The sequence below is a fragment of the Arctopsyche grandis genome, chromosome 1 (assembly GCF_051622035.1).
Source record: "Arctopsyche grandis isolate Sample6627 chromosome 1, ASM5162203v2, whole genome shotgun sequence".
NCBI classification, from domain to species: domain Eukaryota; kingdom Metazoa; phylum Arthropoda; class Insecta; order Trichoptera; family Hydropsychidae; genus Arctopsyche; species Arctopsyche grandis.
Window position 1 is genome coordinate 42,274,471 of NC_135355.1, and position 22,093 is coordinate 42,296,563.

Here is a 22,093-nt window from a genome sequence, read left to right on the forward strand (position 1 = left end):
CACATAATTTATATGTACTATAGAAATATATATCAAATCTAGATGATTAATATTACAAATTCATTTCATACTATTTTTATATGTACAATCCAAGTGACACCACATATTTGTTTTCCAATTGTTATTATACTAAGTATTTAAATAATACGATAGGTAAAACACACTATAATATATATATATAATATATACCTTATATAAGTTACAATTAATGCCACACCAAAATCTGAATTACAATTACCAAAAACAGCACTGAAAATCTGTAAAAAATATAATATATGTATATGATAATATATTTACAAAAGAAGCTCTGCTAAGAATACATGCTTGTGCACTAATTCACTAATTTAATCTATTACCCACAGCTAAAATTTTTCAAACAAAAAAGTATACATACATAGAATTAATTAAAAATACATTCAAAGTTATTATACATATGTATATTGAAAGTTTGTTACTGAAGCAATAGCGGATTTACTAAGTGTGAGGAGATTAACAGTGGGAATCCTCTTATTAATTTATATATGATACATCATATATAGTCATCAAAATTGTGCTATCGTTTAATATATATTTTATACAATATAAAGCCCCATATTAACCAATTAACATTAATAAATGTGTTGTATCATATCCATACGATACAAACGAATACTGAAAAGAAACAAAATGTGAAAGTGGCCATCGATAAACGATGATACTTTTTTCAATATTAAAACACTTTACTATTTAAATGTGGAATGACAGAAGTTTGCCAGGTCACAACCGTTTTCACACAAAGGCACTTTGCTACTGTTGTGGTTGGATTTATTTAAAGAACAATCGAATAATACTAGGGCAGGACAATTTTCAAGCGGATTTAACGGAAAGCATCATCAACTCTTTAACATCTAACCTCCTTCGTTGAATAGTCCTTTTCAATCCTTTTATTCAGGACACTTGTTCATTCCGTCAAGATGCGGATAGATTATAAACAATATTTTCAAAGTATGAAACATACAATTAGTTTCTTAATATTTACGACCAATTGACCATCTACATCCTTTTGGAATTTATAAAATTTTCTCAGTCTTGATAAGAGAATTTCATCCATATTTTATTGAGGCACTTGTCCCATTTTAGAGTATGTAATTATCATAAAAAATCTTCCTTCATAATGTTGTGTACATATTTGCATAAGCGAAATTTAACTTCTACAATACACGTTACAGCGGATCTGTCAATTGAATATCATATAATATAATATGTTACACTAACTTGTAATCCTCATAAATCTATCTACGGTAAAAAAAGTGTCGTTCAAATTCATTTAAATTTACTGATTATCACGTTACTAACCTATTAAACTATCAATACGGATTGCATGGATAGTGTAATATGCCCCAGTAAGGTTAAAACAATTTCATTCTCATCTAAACAAAGAGTAATATTGGATTAACAAGTTAGTGTCGGAAAAAGATTAAATAATAACATAAAAAATAAATAAATAATGAAATTTGGTTAGAATTTTCAATTAATTTCTAAATGCATCTTATGTATGTAAAATTAGCAAAAAGTAAGTAATTCATGAAAAATTTATTAGAGGAAAAAATAAGTTACAAATGTTGGTTAGTTTATTACAAATACAGTATATAATATAATATAAAATAAATAAATAACATAATAATTTTGCTTGGGGATACGTATTGGAGCATTTTTCGAGTGCAGTGAGTGTGTTGAGAAAAGCAAACGACGAAAGTGCATCGCTTCACGCTTGCAACGAAACAGTATGCACAACAAATGCAATACAATAAATACCAAGCAAATTTGTAATAGCTATAGAACTAGCTGAAAAGTACATACAAACATACATTTTATACATGTATAAATTAAAAAGCCGTCGTTTAATACATACAGATTACTCTCGCGCAAAAAAGTTTATCTTTAAAAAGAGTATAAATTTTAAAAAATATTTTACTCGTGTCATTACACAATTCATTAATTACACATTTTTGGAAAAATATCGATCCAGTTAAAACTACCGTTGTCTAATTGTTGCACCATCACAATCACGATCACGATCACGATAACGAATATTAATTAGGCAGGCACTATAAGAAATATGTCTTTATTTTTTTTTTGTTTGTTTGTTTTGACTCCGACAATACAATTTTATTTTAGCTATGTATTAATGATGATAGATAAGGCACTCTACATGTTGTTTTACATTTACATATGTATTATAATAATTTAGTCCAGGTATTAAAAGATTTTTAATTTAAAAAGAAAAACCACAAAAATCTACTAATCCTTAAATTAAATATAAAAACTTACTTTTTAACAGACTTTGCATTGATTCTTCATAATTTTAGAATGATCGCTCAAAAAAGCCATTGCAAATGTCAGATAGCTATTTTTATTTTTATTGCATACAATAATCTATTATAATTACTGATAAATGACAAAATTTGACTATTGAACTCACTTTGTATTCTACATACGCATACGTATACGTATGATCTACTTGTAAATAAATTTGTAATTTAAGAATTAATAAATAAAATTGGATAGGTATATCACATTGTAGTAGATTAACTTCTATTTAATATATATGGAAGATTAAAAAAGATAAAGGAGTCGCCGTGTAAATGAATATTATTGCCATGAGCAAGTGACATGTATACAACATGTAGACAACAGTGTTTTCACACATTATAAAAAAATTATTTTACAAATTACCGACTACCTACTATTATGTATATATATAGGATACTTACACATATAAATTGTTTTAATTTTTATCTAATTATACACTCAGGAAGGACATTATTATTTAAAATACAAATACAAGTTATTCAATTTATAAATAGGTATATTTCTTATGTACACGTTGCTGTGTGTTTGTATGTATGTATGTATGTGCATAGTATAATGAAGATAAACACGTATCTGCATAATTTGACAATAATTAAAAATATGTTACGATGTTTTGAGCAAATCTCTCCCATATACATCCAAGACAAAAATATAAATTGATTATGAAATCAAATTTAATCCGTCTGCCGGAAGCAGTACAGAAAAGACTACCACACTATTTATTATACACTTCAAAACATGATTTGTATTTGAATCTCCGTATATATATATATATATTATAATTTATTTTAATATACATACATATTATGATTTTGAGATAATAAAGAAATATTTCGTTTTTCTGTCATTTTAAAATATAATCACAAATAAAAATTGCTTTCGAAACTTAACACGTTTAAAAAATATATTATATAAAAAAAATATTGCTAACAAATGGAATTGATTATATGTAAAAAAAAAAAAAATGCAAATTATGTAGTTATGAAAATTTGATTATTTTTTTTATAAAATGGAATTTTTTCAAGTTTTAAAAACTTTCAATCAAGGGCCCCACACATGTTGAGATCTACATATATCTGTACAAGTTGCAAGTATAAATCTCAACGTACAAGTCTGACTTTCTAGTCTATGAATTTATCATTGCATGATTCAATCTGCTCGCTCGCCGGTAAATATTCTCGATGTGATGATGTCCAATAGATAATTCAACGTGTGTGGAGCACTTAAGATGGATTCTATCATATGTATGTACATATACAATGTAAAATACTATTTGTCATATTATTCATTTACGGTCAACATATTTTGCTATGTTTTTGCAATTAAATAATAAAATAGATTGTATAAATAAAATAGTAAGATCTGAGATTAATATCGTGTCCATACGTACGTTATTAAAAATGTGGTAACCGTATTCAGATTTTACAAATATGAAAATTCTTTGATTTATTACAAGGTATGTATTCATCGAATTGTGATAATAGGCAAACTACGTAGAAAAAATACGTTATGATAAAAAGGGATTGGGTGTGTTAGAATGTGATTGCGACGGTGCAGGCGCCCAAGGAGACGACGAAGAAACCGGTGCCCAGGGATCCTGTTGCGTCAGTCCCATCGCGAGAGACGGTTGTTGCTTTATTTCGTTCATCGTTAATCTCGGCTGAAATCGACATCACAATATACACACATGTCAAATAATTCAAGAGCGGTGAGTAAAGTGTGCATTTACAACAATTACCTGCGTCTGAGTCTGAAACAGATTCGGCTTTGTTGCTTGTTGTGTTTCCAAAGAGAACGGATTCGCCGACGATTGCGACAAGTGAAGTCCGGTGCTGACTCCAAAAATGTTATCGTTTCCGGGACCGTTGACGGGCTTGATCAGATTATCTAAATTGACTAAGGCGCTATTTTCACCGAGAAAAGATTGAGGCGTCTTCTTGGCCGGCAGTGCGGGCCCGTTGGCATTGGTTCCACTCAAACTGTCACCCAAAAGATTCAAATCGAACGGATCGGGGGACATGGTGGAACCGTTTGAATTACTATTATTATTGTTTACTGTCGTTCCGTTGGATTTCTGCAAACGTGATCTGTTGGAGATTATGTCGAAGTCTTCCAAATCTGACGACGGACTCGATAACATGTTCAACGGAGGGGACTGATTCTGTAAAAAGTGAACAATGAGAATCAATCAGACCCATGTACATGGTGACAGCACACAAACGGAACATGGTGCTACTTTAGTATGTGGTCTACCTTAGCATGCAATCTACCTTTGAATCAGTCGACTATTTTTTTTCAACGACCTGTTTATTATAATTTTTGTGTTTTCCTGCCACCCCATAATGTTGTTGAGGCATGTCTATCAAAATAGCGAAGAAAATACCGACACTAACAACCTAATCTTAACACTATGGTGGCCGCTGACTCATATTTGTATCATATTTGCACAATGCTTACTGGCCGCTGATACATATTCACGACTGCGCGAATATATTTTTCAGTCCGCTGATATATTATCGTTTCTGACGAAAACGTGATACAAAATTGTATCATCGGCCACAAACGATTGACGCAAACGTTATACAAAAATATATCAGCGGCCACTAGGCGTTGTGCACCCAACATGATACAAATATGAGTCAGCGGCCGCCATCGTGTTAAAAGAATAGTCCCAACTCTAACTTAACCTTTCCTCCCCTGTGATATGTATTTACTACAACTCGACTCTAATAATGGGAATATCGATATGAAATGTAATAGATACGAGGTTCAGAATTTTTGCATTCCTCCATAATATAATTACGAATTACGTCAATGTATGTGTACAAAATACATATCATCGGAGCGCGCGGATGTTTTTGGCACCGTAAGGGAAAGGTTAAACCTAACCTAACCTGACCCTTAAATAAATAGGTGTTGGCTTCTAAGATATGTTTTTTTTTTTAAGTTTTATCTCATCAATATTTTCAACACATTTATTTAAGGGTCAAGTTAGGTTAGGTTAAGTTAGGGTCGGCCCTATTAATTTAAGATTAGGTTGTTAGGGTCGGTAGTATTCAGTCTCACTGTCACATGCGAGAACTGAGACAGAGACAGCATATTAAAGTAAAAACGTGAAGGTAGATCGCATACTAAAGTAGATATGTTGAAGTTAGACCGCATACTAAAGTGGCACCGACGAACATTCTCAAAATTTGTTTATATTTACATGCGCTAAGGGTAACCAAGGATCTCGTCGAAGAGTTGAAGTCGGAGCGGCGGCAGCGGTGATTGGAGCCGGTGGAATAGGTGGTGGCGGCAATGTGCGAGGTGCCCAAGGATCGGCCAACGGAGGGCTCACAGCTCCCGACGACACGGTACTACTACTCCACGGATCGACCGACGGTTGCTACAAAAAACACGCACAACAATAATTGCCTACATGTTTCCGCAGAGAACTCCTCAAACTTTGAATGTGAATTTTTGAAAGCTATCAAAGGAACACCACACATACATACATATGAAACACACTCGTTCAAAGCTCGCGTTTACAACCCGAGCTTAACGGAAGCGTGATTCATATTACAAGTACATTATGCATATGTACTTTGAACACTACTACTCTAAATATACTGTAGTAATGGTTAAAAGAGGGCGATAATGTTCACTTAACAAATACATATCACTATTTACACACGGCAGTGATGCAACGCAAGTGGGAGAATAATTCAGACAGGATGAGTTTAAAGGAACATTAAACAAAAAAAAACTAAACCAGATTTATCGAATGAGACGAAAACAGAATACATACATACGATATAATAATTGAAATCTATTATATTACAGTACAGTGACAGTGGCTCGCTTTCATTAAAGAAACTATTGATACATTTCAATTTATTCAGTGACAAGAAAAAAATAGGATTCGAGGTAAACAAAGGTGATCGTAAGAGATACTAGAAAATACAAAAAAAAAAAAAAAGATGATTTTTTCCTTACCGAAGGGTCATAACAGAAATTAAATCCAATATCCAAGGACTGTCATAAAGCAAAATAAAATATACACACATATATATAAAAGTAAAAATTGTACAAATTATTTCATACGAATCACATTAAATATTATATTATAGAGATTTATATAAACAAATATAGCGATTGGAATTTTTTTATAGAATAAACCCCCCCACAAACTAATTTTTTTTCCCATAACAAATTATCATTTCCAAGAGTTATTTTATTACGGCGGTTTTTCGGTTGAAATTCTCTATCAAACTAAACACTGACGAATGTTGTTTATTTTTGACTGAAATCTTTACAATTTATAAGGATTTTTATTAACTTTTGCTAATATCAGTAGGAAATTGCATAAAAAAAATAAAAAAGTAGTCGTTGAAACATTTTTCCAATTTTCGCTGGTCTGCAGATGTTAAAAAGGTTTAAAACCGTCACTTCATTATTCTGGTAATATTAATATATATATATTTTCTTCGAACCAGTTTAATTACAGTATATGTATGTACATATATACCAGGAAGGCCTAACGGGTAAACTTCCTGGCCAATTACAAACAATGCAGCATTTTTATTACATAAATCGAAATTAATGAATTTTAACTTGTATATAAATTTTATTGTACATCAATCATACTCAAATAGCGGTGACATTTCAACAATGAAATCAGAAAAATTGGCAAACTCTGATAGGAAACGATCGACCTGGAGCACAAATATCCAAGTTTGACCAGCAGAATAAATTCTTTTCAATCGAGGTCTACTCACGGGATCAAACCCGGCGCTTGTTGGTGCTAGGCAAAAGCCCAACCACCGAGCCATTCATTGATTGAATTAAATGTGAATCCAACTTCAGTGCCGGATGAATGTGCAACGTCAACAAATTAAAGAAGAAATTAACCTGTGGTCTTTGAGGTGGAGTCGGAGGCGTACCCCAAGGGTCTGAGGCAGCTGTGGCTGCTGCTCCCGCTGCCGGCATAACCGGATTTCCAAGATTGACATCCAACAGATCCAGCAGATGGCTCTGCTGAGATCCGTCACCTCCAGGTTTTCCATCGGTGGGCGTGCCTCTATGGAAATTTACACGACATTTAAAATTCAATTCCATTGCATTCAAAAGAACGAATCGATTGCCGAATGCTCACTTAAAGTCTTGCTCGCTTTGACTGAGCGCGAGCTGCAAGCGAACGTAGTCAGATCGACGGCGACGCTCGTCTCGTTCCGCTTCTTCGCGGCTCATCGCCAGAGCCAACTGTAATTGCAGATCTTCCTCGCCCGCCGTTTGCGGACGTGCAGTCTCGAGTTCGCCGATAGTACCGGAACTATCCCTGCTGCCGCCCATCTACGATAGCAATAATTATAAACCGTAGCATACACAAAGAAGCAAACGTGAGTTGCCGAAATGAAACAACATTGAAAAGTGAATACCGTCGGAAATGCGGGACTGGACGGAGTGTCTAAAGTGCCGTCGCTTCCGAAAGCGCTGGTCGATTGGGCGAAACGCTCCTTGGCTTTTAGAGCGCGAGCTCTTTCGTTCTTTAACCGTTCGTCGTCTTGCAGCAGGATGGAAAGTTGTTTGGCTTTTTCGCGCACGTGAAGGCCTAAATAAACAAATCGGCCCACGGTAAAGTCACAATCTGCATGCATACTGTTTGGATATGAGGTTTACTGGAAAGTTCCTTCGTCATTTGCAATAGAGTGCGTTCAAACATTCATTTCGGTGTGATCTTTACGCCTAACAAAATATGGGCTCGATAAATTCAGAATGATTACAAAACATGGTGTCATGCAGCCAATCTCCTGAACTTGGCAGATTTCTATATTTTAAAAAAACTATACATTGAGAAAAATACTTTGTATCTTAAAAAAAATGTTTGTACGTTTTCGGTGCATTAAACGATCGCGTATTGTGCATCGAATAAAATATTTTGGCATTATAAAATATGAAACGATCATTAAAAAATCATTCAAAAAGTGACAACGTTACAGTCTTCCGCTATTAACAACCGTCAACTGTCTTTGTAAAAAGTGTTTACTTTTGTTTCTCACTAGTGAAATGTAATCTGAACCGTTTGCCCGCGGCCGTCTTCTATGGAAGCTTTGCGCGACAAGTCTGTAGCGCGGCTGTCTTCCATAGAATTTCTGAACTTTGCACGGGATTTTGAGCCTTATATGCGCCTATTTCAACTGTTTTAAGGTTCAAAATTGGTTGAATATATTACTGAGAGTTGAATGCCATCTATTCAATTTGCTTAAAATGAATATATACCCATCAAAATTACTTTTTTTGTGGAACCATACTGAAACCTCGTTTATGTGAATTATTATTTGACAATTAAGCCAAAACTACGAGATATATTATGTATTTTATTGTTTAAAATAATACTTTATGTGTTAATTGACGTATCTGGTTACTTGAGTAAATATTAAAATCTTTATTTAGGGTCGAAAACTCGATTTCCAAATTCGCAAAAAAGGTGCCACTTACAGAGCTAGTTTGCTATATTTATTGCCACAGGCAAAGGATTAAATAAATAAAACCAACCCTAACCAAATCATAAATAAATAAAACCTAACCAAACGTTGGTTCATATTTTGGCAATCTCGATGTTGACGATACAGTTCATCTGTCATTTTAATGCACATTTCATCCACTTTTTAAGTAGCAAATATTTTTTTCAATGATCAAAGCAAACGTTCTAATGCAATCTGTAGCCCGTCATTTAGGAATGCATACACATTTTTGGTAATGTACAAAAAATTTTTTTAAATGCACATTTATTTTATAAAATGGACGTTAAATTGTTCCCTTTTAAAAATGCCAAATATGATTTTTCCCATTTCTATTCAAACTATTTCCTACTATATGTAAATATAGTAGTAATTTGACAAATCGACGCGATAGTGTATGTAGATTTGCAAAAAAAACCATCAGAGATGAGACGATTTCGCAGACTCCAAAATCCGAAATAACTTTCCGGTACACCTGATAATTTGATATATTTTACAATATTGAAAAGACGACGTTTATTACATTTGTTACCTTGATCTTTACCCTCTTCTATGTGCTGAAAATCTTTGAGTGTCTCGATTGCGAATATATTCTCTTTGCACTGCATTGCGACTTTTTCGGTGCCAGTTTTGATCAGATATTCCATCAACACGAGGGCTTTGTAAACGTGCCGCCAATTTTTTCCATGATCGTTTAATCTTTTCCAGATCATGTGCATAATTTCAGTGAATGCCATTACGTTGTAAGTGAGATCTGCTATTTCGGCCATGAGCGTACTAGACGGACCCCATGGATCATTCGAAGTAGCCTCTCGCACTTTAATCTGAAACCAAAACAAACATTCAAAATTCTATTCTACTTAATACGATCACTACATTTTCATATGAATAATACATGCAACTTTTACGAGACGTAATTATCCACACTACCTGAGCATCAGAATAATTGTGTGCTAGATTCTTTATATTTCTCCTCAAGCCCGCTACATTCACTTGCATATCGTCTTTCGTACCTTTCGGCATCTGGAAAATAATCATTGCATCTTGAATACAACTTCAAATAGCCAAAAATATGCTCGCTCGTATGGCACGTTGGAGTAAATTCATTTCATTTTGAACAAAAACATGCGGAATACTTACTTTGAATTATTTGATCAATAACGGCAGGTTAATAAAAAGTTCCAAAGACTTTTTGCAGCGTCTGTCAAAAAACAAAACGAAAACACAGTTTGTTAGTGCTTATATCAAAATTAAAGAAGCAAAAATCAAATCGGAAACACTGTTAAATTTCAATATTAAATGATTTTTTTTAATCGTTTCGGTTTTTATTTATCATATATATATTGTGAAAATATTAATCCGTTAACATTAAAACACACACGAAATTGGCATGCACATAAATTAAATTTATAGCACGAGAAGCTCTAAAAGATCTTGGTGAACGTTATTTAAATTCAAATACAACTGAACGATAATCGTAAAAGAATTACCAAAAAAATACTACATCTGCGGCTTCCATTTGATTGTTTAATCACTGAATGGTTGATTAAATTTACCGCAGCCGGTGTTAAAAACTAAAATTATGAGCCCGCAAGTCGAATAAAAAAAATATTTACTGATAAGAACGATCAAGATAAAGATAAATTAATTTTATCAAAGCCAATCTGATAAACGGCGATACCGGGACGAGCGCACTGCATATTTGAGTTTACTTGTCGAAAATATTATTATCATCATACGCTTTAAAATTCAACGGAAGCGTGAGTGAACTCTACGTGAGCTCTTTGTGAGATTGTGAACAAACGATTTTCTAAAAATAATGTGTATATTTACATAAAAAGTAGCATTAAGTACATAAATAAATACACCTCGGTTTGAATGCGAGCGAAATTAGCCTCTCGGAGACAAAAACATTCACTTTGCTTGGATATATATATATATATATCGACATTTAAGTTTTAAGGTTTCTAATCGTCTCTAGTATTATCGGTGAAGACTTAGTAGTGTAGGTTGCGCGAATGTTTCATACACGTAACGGTGAGAGAGAGAGAGAGAATCGATTCCACGGTGCAGGTCAGATTTCCTCGATGCGAACGGCAATCATTAGGAACGCGAACGAGGAGAAATTAGACACCGAAATGACAAAGCAAACGTGGAATGATTCGGCAGAATCGATGCGCTTTTGACATTTGAATAAAACGTCAAATGGGTTTGTTTACTAAAGTGGAAAGTGGCTGACATCGCCGAGGTCTCAATTAGACGGTGGATGTGGATGTAAATGCAAATGCAATTGTGGTCCTGTTCTGTCAGAACGGGAGTGGCGAGAGGGGGCGTGTGGGGTTGTGGGGGAGGGGAGGGGTGGGGTGGGGTTGCGATGAATCACGAGTCGCGGGTGTCGTCGACTGACCACTGACCACTGACCACTGACCAGTGACCAGTGACCAGTGAGCAATGAGCTGTCAATAGTGAAATGGAAAATGGGAATCGGTGTCAAACTGACCCGCCGAATCCGAGTCCAGTCGGAGTGGAGTCGAAGTCGAAGTCCTCGCCTCGTCCTCGTCCTCGCGACGAAGGTCGAGGAGAATTGCGCGAGTGAGAGAGTGAGAGAGTGACACTGATAGTGATAGTGATAGCGAGAGAGAATGAATGCGAATGCGAATGCCAGACGGCCGCGGCCGCCGCCTTCTGCTTCTACAAGTGAGCTCGTCTCTCCAAACCTGTCGCTCGTCGCTCGTCACTCGTTACTCGACTCTCAACACTCGACACTCGACACTGACTGAAGCTCTGTATGCGAGCGAGTGAGTGTGAGTGTGTGTGTCTTTCGTGCCGAGCTGTTGCCCGCCTGCACTCTGACACACCGCTTCGATGCCAATACGGCTAACGAATGACGCCACTTTTCGCCACGCCACACCTTTCCTCGATTGCACAAACCGTGTTCAGACTGGTTCGGTGATTATTGGTCACAAAGCGCTCGCCCAAAACTCACTGAAATCTCTATAACGGGACATCCATCATACTGTAGGGATGTATTGCATCGCGTACTTATTCATTATCGATGTCATTTTAAGCCCGCTTTAAAGGTCACGGAATTTGACCCTTAAAGCCCTCAACATGAGGCCACCCCCCCCCCCCAACGAATACAGTCCAAGAGACCCTTTCGTCGGAGAACGAGACGATTGTTCATGAATATCGCACATCACTGTTCTAATAAAAAAAACCACACTGTACATAACCAAGTACAAAATTAACAACAACGCATGAACACATAAAGCGCGCATCTGTTAGGAAACAATACCTGAATGCGAATGCACGCACACCTCAAGTAAACATACATGTACGCATGATTATGCGTACATGTATGTGCGTGCGTGCTTATGCGCGCCCACACACACACAAACACACACACACAAACACACACACAAACATACACACGACATAAACCAAAAATACATACACTCACCTAAACAGCAAACGCACACTCACACACACACATTCACAGAATATAAAATATAAAAATAAAAAATCAACACATAAATGCTTTTGCAATTAAGTGGAGTAGTAGCATTCAGGGGAACACATCTTCCCAAAGCATTCCGCAAACTTTTCGAAAGCTCTAAACGATGCTTTACTCATTATTAGATCCCCATGATGTGGGGGGCCAATGAGAGAACCCTCCTCTCAGCCTCCATTCCAGGACAGGACCACAGAATATGATCTGCATCCTGCTCCGGAAAAGAACACGGACAAAAGGACTCAGATACCAAGCCCATAGATGCGAGCTTGCCGTTAAAGTGGCCATGACCAGTTAAAAATTTACTGGTCCAAAAACTAGGCGACAGCCAATCACGCTCAAGGCGCGAAGTCATACTCCCACGTCACGCATATGTCTGCACCCCCTGGAATACACTTCTAATCAAGCAGAACAACCCTAGACAAGGACAACCGCACGCAACCGCGTGTACAACTGAAACAAAAACTGTCGCACTGCCAGACCAACAGAACCAACGCCAGAGAGCTTCAGCACCTCGAACATGGCTCACTCCGCGAAGCAACTACATTACATACAATATACTTCGTCGTACATACAATAACAAATGTATGTATTTATCGAGCAATAAACGATCCTCTTACAAACACAAACGGTGTTTTCTTAGACCGGGACACGGTCAACACATCTGTCCCGCGTATTAAAATACTAACGATATCATACTAACGTTAGGCCGAGTCACGGATGATGCACACACACACTTATTTCATCATTCCGAACGGGTTGGATTGGTGAGCGCATAATGCGCGCACTTTTTATTACGATTTGTAACGCGACGTTTTCCCATCGTCCCATAGGGCAACACTCGCCTTTTATTTCGAGTGGCAACCCAGAAAAAGCCTTATGGGGATCTAGTCTTGTTGTGAAGGTCTTCTTCACCACCAGTCCGCCATGTATTATAGACAGGTTCGTCTGTGTTCGATATTAAATACAGCTATGTTCAATATGGTATTTATTTGGTAGTAACACGTATACACAAGTATGATTAATTGTTGGCAAAAGTTTGTCGTTCAGCGGTCTCTGGATATGGTAGAGTGTCGCTGGCTCGGCATTCAGCTATGTTCGGCAAGTCGCTGGATATGGTAGAGTGTCGCTGGCTCGGCGTTCAGCTATGTTCGGCAAGTCGCTGGATATGGTAGAGTGTCGCTGGCTCGTTGTTCTTCCAAGTCCGCGTAGTGAAGTGGTGGCTGGTCAGGAGCTGGATGTTGACTGGTCTGCTGCTGTGTGTCGACTCTTGCTGCTCTGGGTCGACTGGTGTTGTTTGGGTTGTACCTCCTTTTATAGTGTTTTTGGAATGCTTGGTGGAAGTGGTTATTGACGCGTACGAGAGGAATTTTGTTTTCGTCGAGGCGTCGAATTTTCTGGAATGCTTGATGGAAGTGGTTATTGACGCGTACGAGAGGAATTTTGTTTTCGTCGAGGCGTCGAATTTTCTGGAATGCTTGATGGAAGTGGTCGTACGAGCATTTAGTTTATTGATGCGTACGAAAGGAATTTTGTTTTCGTCGAGGCGTCGAATTTTCTGGAATGCTTGATGGAAGTGGTTATTGACGCGTACGAGAGGAATTTTGTTTTCGTCGAGGCGTCGAATTTTCTGGAATGCTTGATGGTGTTCCGCTCGATGTATTTTGTTGTTGCGGAATATTCTCGAAGGTTTCGATGACGATGACGACGACGAGATTCCTACAGCCTCATAGGCGCGCGCGCATGTAGAGCGCGCTCTCTTACCCGCGAACTCTCGTCGAAGAAAGATCTCTCCTGTGCACGTCTCCAGGGGGAGACGGGGCCGAGATATTCACCGCCATTTTGCTGAAGAACCGCCATGAGGTCGGGTGTAGCATCACTCCCTCCCCTGAGTTCCAGCCCAACTTCCCCTGCATTCCTCACGCTGTTTCCGGAGAAACCTCAGCCGTGAGACCGACGAGGAAGCTGTTATCAACGCACACGACTTGCAGTCAGGAACCTCCCCGACTATATACATTTATATAACTATCCCAAGGTTAGTCCACGTTTCCACCTAACTTGACTCTTGGAAGAATAACGACGTATCACGCCCTCTGCATAAAGACGCGCGTAAATCCGTTCATTACAATACTAACGATATCATACTAACGTTAGGCCGAGTCACGGATGATGCACACACACACACACACACACACACTTCTTTCATCATTCCGAACGGGTTGGATTGGTGAGAGCGTAATGCGCGCACTTTTTATTACGATTAATATTACGTGCGCCCGCGTGCCTATAAATTACCCTATTCAATATTTATGTATAACATATAATATGAAATTATTTTAATTCGTGTATGTAATGTGACGTTCTCACAGCCATCCCATCAGTTCGCAACAGTAGCCTGTGAAAAGCGGTAGACGAGAGCCGTCCCTCGTCCATTCGCACTTCGACCGTCCAAGGGCACAAGCGTGCCCCTGTCACCCCCGCCCCCCTATCTCTCCCGAGCCGTTCCCATCGTGAACGCGCCCGGAGATCCACCATCTTGTTGAAAAACCGCGGGACGGTTGAATTTATCATCACTCCCTCTCATGAGTTCCAACGAGTTCGTCACCTGTATTTTCACTCAACTTCCTACCCCCGTGCGGATTAACCTTTCCATGGTAGCCAAGCGCTCCGGAAAGCCCTAGAAGCATCAACCGCTGGAAGACCGACACGAGGAGTTGTATTCCCAAGTAAAATACGTTTGTCACATGTATCAATTTCTTTCTGAAATCACACGTTGGGTTGAATTGAATTGACGTGAATTGAAAATTTATGTAAAAATTCAGCAACTTGTGTAATAAAACTGCTGCATTGTTTGTAATTGGCCAGAAAAGCGCATTGGGGTTTACCTGTCAGGTCTTCCTGGTATATTTGTATATACATATGTATGTAAAATAACATAAAAATATTTGTATTATGACCACAGTGACGCTTAGGGGCTACCTCTCAAGTCTCTGTGGTATTGATTTTTTCAAAATAAAATAAAATAAAATCTAGTCGCAGTAGTTAAGAGGGCTGTACACCGAAAACTTAATTTTGTTGTCGTTCCTTTCTTCGATATATATATTGAGTGAACGTATATATTGAGTGAATGCGACAATATATATCAATATATATATTGAGTGAATGCGACAGTTGCGCTTCGACCAGATAATACGTATTTTAAATCGACAAAATCGAGGTTTCGTATTCCCCAATCTTCTCCTCCGAAACTGGACCAATTTTAAAAAAAAAATCATCATCGGTATGAGAAAGATATTTTCTATGCACCTGTGCGCGTATTTTTTTTTAAATCGACCGTTAAATAAGCACGCTGGACTCTTTTCGTGGGTGTAAAAAAGAGACGATTTTATAGATGTGGCTCCTAGCTCCTATAAAAAATAACTAATCAAAAAAATAAAAGCACAGATGCATGCCAATGGTGGATATCCGTAGCATATTAAAAAATAATTTCTCTAGTGCCATAATTGAGGAAGTGTGAAGTGTAATACGTTTGTATGGACAAGGCGCTTGTACAGACTCCAGGGATGTTCAACTCGAGAGCACCCCCGAAGTCGGTTTTGTGAGAAGCTCGTGGTAAGCGTGGGCGGGACTGGTCTCCTCCAAGGGATCTACAGGTCGTCGTCTGCGGTCTGGTCTCTGCTGATGTCTATCTCTCTCTCTCTCTCTCTCTCTCTCTCTCTCGTACAGTGTGCGTAAGGGAGTGTGATACAGGACAAAGGCGGGAAATTATATAATAAAGATAACAGGTTGTAATTCTGTTTGTATGGTGACTGTATTTTATATATATATAAATACAGAGAATAAGCAGGGGGGGGGGGAATAACAAAGTAACCACGCGTGCCCTTTGAGGTTAGCCACGCGTAGATCAGTTGTCTGCCTTCTGGACGAAGACAGACCAAGCTTTCTCTGGTGCACACCGGACGGATACTGGAGCTGGTCTCCAAGTATCGTCACAACCCTCACCAGCCTCTAGCTGGTGATTTCGGTGGCGAGGTGGGCCCCGTAAACACCGGGGTGATTACGCGCCAAACCGCTATCGACAACTGTCAGTTTGTGTGCCAACCGCTGTCAGGGTGGCCAGCACAAAAATATATCGGCCAAATCGTGGGTCGTAAGGCCACAAAAGCCGATCATCAGACATAGTCTGAACAGCGCTGGTGTCCAGCCCTCTTAAAAGACAGAAATCACCAGTGGTGGCTCGTGAGAATTCACAGAGGGGGGGGGGGGGGGCTGCAGCGATTAATTGGGTTGTGGTAGTTCGTTGACCATACCGGTGATCAAATGCAGACAAAAATAGCAAGCATATGTACTATACTGGGAGGTCTGAAGTCCTGCAACCCATATGAACGGCAAAAATAGCATGCATTTTTACTATTTTGGGAGGACTGTAGCCCCGCAGCCCATATGGACGAGCCGCCACTGGAAATCACATATTGTTTTTCCCTCTGCCGAACTATTTGTATCAAAACGAAGTAAGTATAGAGGGGGGGGGGGGGGGGTATCGTTTAGGGTAATTGGATTATTGTGACTAACATTGCGATCGCCCAAAAACAATTTTTGCCATGAAAATCGCGAATACGGAATATTTGGTACTCGAGTTCTCGTCAGTATGATAGTTATCGTGAGTATGTAGGGCTTTTGGGCGAGCGCTTTGTGACCAATAATCACCGAACTATCGTTTAGAGCGGAGAATGAGCGGGCGTTGGAAAGCTATCCATCTAGCGATAAGCGGTGGCGATAAACAACTCGAAACTGAATAATGAGATCGTTTTCGGTTTCGTTTCGAAATGGTGAAATGATGAAGCGAAATTGGCCATAACAGTGGCTTGTTGGTTGGTAATAGTTCGGTTTGCGCGCCAATTCGAATACCGTCTGCGTCTGCGTCTGCGATGGCCGACCGAAAGGGACGTCTCTACACGCTCGTGTTCGTCTTCTCCGAGGATGTGGATGGGGAAGGGGAGCGGCTGCTGCTGGGGATGAAGAAGCGGGGCTTCGGGGCGGGTCGCTGGAACGGCTTCGGCGGGAAAGTGGAGGCGGGGGAGAGCGCGAGGCGGGGCGCGGCCAGGGAACTGCTCGAGGAGAGTTGCGTTCCAGTGGACGAGGCCCGGCTGCAGCTCGCGGGACGCCTCGAGTTCGAGTTCGTGGGAGAACCCGAGCTGATGCTGGTGGAAGTCTTCGTCGTCCGCAGCCGAGAGACGGACGCGGCTCCGGCCGAGACCGAGGAGATGGCGCCCGCCTGGTTCCCGCTCACTTCCTTGCCCTTCGACCGCATGTGGCCCGACGACAAGTACTGGTTTCCCTACCTGCTGGCGCACCGCCCCTTCTTCGGCAGCTTCTGCTTCGAGGGCCACGACTGCATCCTCCACTACGACCTCAGAGACTGCCATCCCGGAGAGCTGGCGGAACCCGAAACTGACCCCCAATGATCTCGGTCTTCGTGGCCGTAACCTCAAACCAATGTGCCTTACGATTCGAATAAATGATCTTTTTTGAGAATGCCATTTTATTTATCCACAAATTAATGAAACACGAACGTTCCGTAAAGGTTTGTATTTGCAATGTAAAAATGTTTCAAACGATACAAAAATAAGAATAAATTATAGACTATGTCATCTTGTGAACGGACTCGGCGTCGTCCATCAGCAGAGTCCTGGCCAAGTTTCGCGACAGAGCCAACCGAAGGAGTTCAATTTTTTCGTCGGATTTGATACTGGCCACTCTTTCTTCGACGCAATGCATTATTTCGTAAGTATCGTCGGCGGAGAACACTATTTCGGAGCATTCGAGAAGCGGTAGGGCGTCAATCAATAGAGTGGACCAAAAGCTAAAAAAAAAAAATCACAATAGTAGTCAGGTCGAAGAACTTTCGAAAGAAAAAATTCAAATCGAATATCACTCACTAGTTTGGTGTGATTTTTGAAGCCAACAACGACACGATTAAATTTCCGGCCTTTTTGAATTCACTGTTTTTATAAAGGTGATGGAATTCGGAATATTTTGCTAAAATGAAGGAAAGAAATCGATACAAACGGGTTAAACGTAAAAAATACTTCACAATTTGACCGATATCTAACCGAGGAACACGAGTCTGTCGCTGAGCATCATATCCGTTCCCAAAGTTCCTACGAGATCGGTATCCGAGAGTCTTCCGGTTTCGGCGTACTGACGGAGGGCATTGTCCGCCAGCCTCGCCGCCAACGGAGCCGCGCGAGCCCTCAGAGCCCAACTGAGAGCGGCTCCGCCTCTTCCACGTTTAGCCATGACCATTGCTTGTCTTCGACAGATCGATTCGGCTGTAAAATTTTATAAAAATGTAATCGACGAACGTGTCGTGACCTCGAAAGATCGTTATAACGTTACCTATACTGTGGAGATTGTACTTTCTGGCTTCGTGTAATATTTTCATAATGCGATATTCAGATCCAAGCGGGAGACTCGAGAGTAAAAGCGCCGCTCTATGTGCGGCTTCGCCTCGATGGTCATCGTTTTGAAAGTTTTCTGGACACTGTGCGAGATACGAAAATCCCACCGGCCAAAGCGAACGGTGACTTGCCAATAGGGAACCGTAATCCAAAACTAGGGAGTCTCTAAGTTGTTGAGTAATACTGAAATTACAATAAAAAAAATCGTTTATATAGATATTGACGACTAAAATTAATCCTATCTAGATGGAAGTTAAGGCAATTTACGATCACATCATTGTGCAAAGTCAACGTTGACTACACATGTTGACTTGAGTGTCACCAATCAGCTTGTAATTTAAGTATGTTCCTATCTAGGATTAACCAACAATTACAAGACGTTGCAGAAATAAATCATCAATAAATTTGATCGGAAGACTTTAGGAATAGATGCTGAATCGATATCTAAGCGGAACATGGAATAGGCTTGTAAAAATCATTACCGTTCAAAATTCGATTCCATTAATTTTATATACATTCATATATAAGCATAGAGATGGGTTTCAAATATTTCCATAGCATCACATATCGACTAGGAATTATTATAACCACAAACACGGCAAAGTGAGAAGAAGTAGGAGTTTGCATCTTACATATATAGTAAAAAAGGGAACAATTTAAACGTCCATTTTATAAAATAAATGTGCATTTAAAAAATAAATTTTGTACATTAAAAAAAGTTTCTGTACATTACAAAAAATTTGTGTGTATTTCTAAATGACGGATACATATTGAATTAGAAAGTTTGCTTTGATCATTGAAAAAAAGATTTGCTAGCGGAAGACTGCAACGTTGCCACTTTTTGTATCTATTCTAATGCTAAAATCTATGTTTTCGAATGATCGTTGCATATTTTTTAATGGTCACTTTATAATGCCAAAATATTTTATTCGATGCACAATACTTGATTGTTTAATTCACCGAAAATAATGCAAATTTTTAATGCACAAACATTTTTTTTAAGATGACAAGTATATTTTTCAATGTACAGTAAAAAAATGATGACATATACTAACTCAGATTGATTTTCATCAGATATTTTAAGTTTACCGCAATGGACCAAAATATCGGTGAGGTGAGTAGCGAGCCATCCGTTATCGGATATTTGTTGAATATCGTGTAATACCTAAGAGAAAATAAAAATACTATTACATTTGGATGTTTTCGTTTCGTGTTTGTTGGACATTTTCAGAGGTGTACGTACTTGATGGATGTCGTCTTCCATAAGTGCAAGTAAAATGGAATCCAGTTGTGTGGGCGTCACTGCCGATCCACCCAAGGGTCTTATAGAAGCGCATTCGCGCGCAACTCTGCCCATGTCTCCTCGGCGCGAACCTGGCGACACGTACAGCATCCACGCGCCAAACAGTTCCCACCAACTAGTGTAGTTTAATCTCGCCGCTTCCATAGCACTCTTTTGTCCGCAAACAATCTAAAGAAACGCCTTCAACGGTTAACAAAGGCGACGGCTTATCACCCTCACGCCGACAATATAACATTGTGTTTACCTTCATTATCAGATCCAAATGAGGTTCGGATTGAAAAGTCTTGGCATTTATTTTGGCTTCGCATGTGACTTGCCAGTGTTTCCAATTGACTTTAAATTCGTTCATCGATAAAGCACTATACGCCTGTGAAATAAAAAAAGGTTTGTCGACATGATTATCGTGTGCAAAGGAGTGGTCGAAAATTTATATTAAAATGCGACATGGAGAGACTTGCATCGTACGACGGCATACTTCGTAGAATATTCTCGGCGATCATGAATTGGTTTGTATTGCTATTTGTGTGAAGCCGGAGAAGGGCTCTGGCGATTTCTATTCTGCCTTGCATTATCATACCGGTGACCGTATTCCAATACTCGGGGTTTTCCTCGGCGCCGATTTCGCACTCTTCGAGGAATTGGGAAGCGGCTTGCTCGTGGTTGGGGAAATGTATTCGCACCCACTCCAGCAGTTGAGGCATGATTATATCTCCGGGCATGTTATCGATGAACAGTATTTCGCAAGTGTGCCATATGCATTCGGAACAATAGAAAATGTTGACGTAAGTAGACAGCAGGTCTTTCTCTCGCTTGTCGTCGGTCTCTTCGATGATTTCGTGCAAATTTTCCAAACAAGCGCGAATGATGGCTCTGTATTGGCGCGATATTTTCAGCAGGTCAGGTCTGCAGTCGCCGTAGGACGGTTTTTCAGCGAGTCTTTGAAGGGAGAGGAAAGTGCCGTTCGACTCGTTGACCAGTTTTCGAATGATGGGGTGGAAGAGGGTGATTTGGGGCTGAAGCATGTGCAGGAAGGAAGGAGGGCCGGAGTTGAAGGGCATGGAAGGGCCCGAAAGGATGGGGAGTCGCGATTTGTTGTCTGCTGAAAAGACGCAAAGACCGGAAGCTCCGGCCCACGACACGCCCAGCCGAGCGCCCTCCGCACAGAGGCTTCCATCTGGAATCGCCTGAAACGGACATTTAGAGGTTATGTTACCGGTTCTATTCAACAACACTTTCAAAGGCTATTCAAAATCTACTCGATTCATAAATAATGTTCATAAATTGGAATAAACTGACGAATGTGGGTGTGAGCTGGTCTCCGAGCGAGTCCATCTTCGTCGACACCGAAAACTACAAACTGCAAACCGCGAACTGTCAACTTTATCGCCCCTAACAGATGCAAAACCGGCCAGCATTTATGTGTAGTCGCTTAAAAAATAAGTAAAATAAATCACATTACAGGTACTGTTTCCCTTTTAATTAGCGTCGGTGTATAATTTTGTGAGAGTTACCCACACGAACTATTATACTAACGTGAACCCGAGTGTCAGATTCGCGATTTTCGTGGCAACGATTGTCACGTGCTCGAGAAATCCTGATTTTATAAAGGTCTGTTCATACTTAACAGCACTGCACAGCTTCAGCACTGCACGACTCCGTTTAAAATATGTTATTTTATTACATTTCTATTCATATCTACCTACACGTTGCGGTCACGTTACGCTTACATCACTTTGGCCGAGTGCAAGGCAAAATCGGCTTACTTATACATTACAGGCCATGACGATACGGCGCAATATTGCTTACGCGTCAGAATACAAGTCAGCAAAAATGTTTCGGCGTTTATCGAACGAAAAATTATGTATAATCGCGTTTTTGTTAGAAGAAGAAGCTCAAGAAGGCAATAAAAAAGCACGGAGGCGTTTTGATGTGCATCCCATGTTAAAAAATAGAAAAACCGAAG

General features: G+C 39.3%; 3 protein-coding genes across 5 annotated transcripts; 1 reads left to right on the top strand and 2 right to left on the bottom strand.

Annotated features, from left to right (window-relative positions):
* Positions 1 to 3,193: 3,193 nt before the first annotated feature.
* lqf (epsin homolog lqf) lies at positions 3,194 to 11,699 on the bottom strand. Of its 3 annotated transcripts, none has more exons than XM_077436469.1 (10): positions 11,356 to 11,699; positions 9,996 to 10,056; positions 9,786 to 9,878; positions 9,388 to 9,679; positions 7,773 to 7,945; positions 7,490 to 7,686; positions 7,246 to 7,414; positions 5,561 to 5,740; positions 4,091 to 4,513; positions 3,194 to 4,012 (listed from the first exon to the last, which is right to left on the bottom strand). In XM_077436469.1, the coding sequence occupies exons 3-10, from the start codon at positions 9,876 to 9,878 to the stop codon at positions 3,860 to 3,862; spliced, it is 1,680 nt and encodes a 559-aa protein (XP_077292595.1). In that variant the 5' UTR covers positions 9,996 to 10,056; positions 11,356 to 11,699; the 3' UTR covers positions 3,194 to 3,859. The 3 variants fall into 3 exon arrangements, with proteins under 3 accessions (XP_077292595.1, XP_077292587.1, XP_077292601.1); XM_077436461.1 differs by having other exon boundaries at positions 3,200 to 4,012; positions 9,379 to 9,679; XM_077436475.1 differs by having other exon boundaries at positions 3,200 to 4,012; positions 11,551 to 11,633.
* Positions 11,700 to 17,294: 5,595 nt separating this feature from the next.
* LOC143912387 (oxidized purine nucleoside triphosphate hydrolase-like) lies at positions 17,295 to 17,855 on the top strand. Its single transcript, XM_077431692.1, has one exon. The coding sequence runs from the start codon at positions 17,295 to 17,297 to the stop codon at positions 17,829 to 17,831; it is 537 nt and encodes a 178-aa protein (XP_077287818.1). The 3' UTR covers positions 17,832 to 17,855.
* Positions 17,856 to 17,895: 40 nt separating this feature from the next.
* Nup75 (nuclear pore complex protein Nup75) lies at positions 17,896 to 21,698 on the bottom strand. The gene is made up of 9 exons (XM_077431794.1): positions 21,427 to 21,698; positions 20,589 to 21,314; positions 20,375 to 20,497; positions 20,071 to 20,298; positions 19,883 to 19,992; positions 18,766 to 19,010; positions 18,480 to 18,698; positions 18,306 to 18,405; positions 17,896 to 18,229 (listed from the first exon to the last, which is right to left on the bottom strand). The coding sequence occupies exons 1-9, from the start codon at positions 21,460 to 21,462 to the stop codon at positions 18,010 to 18,012; spliced, it is 2,007 nt and encodes a 668-aa protein (XP_077287920.1). The 5' UTR covers positions 21,463 to 21,698; the 3' UTR covers positions 17,896 to 18,009.
* Positions 21,699 to 22,093: the final 395 nt, after the last annotated feature.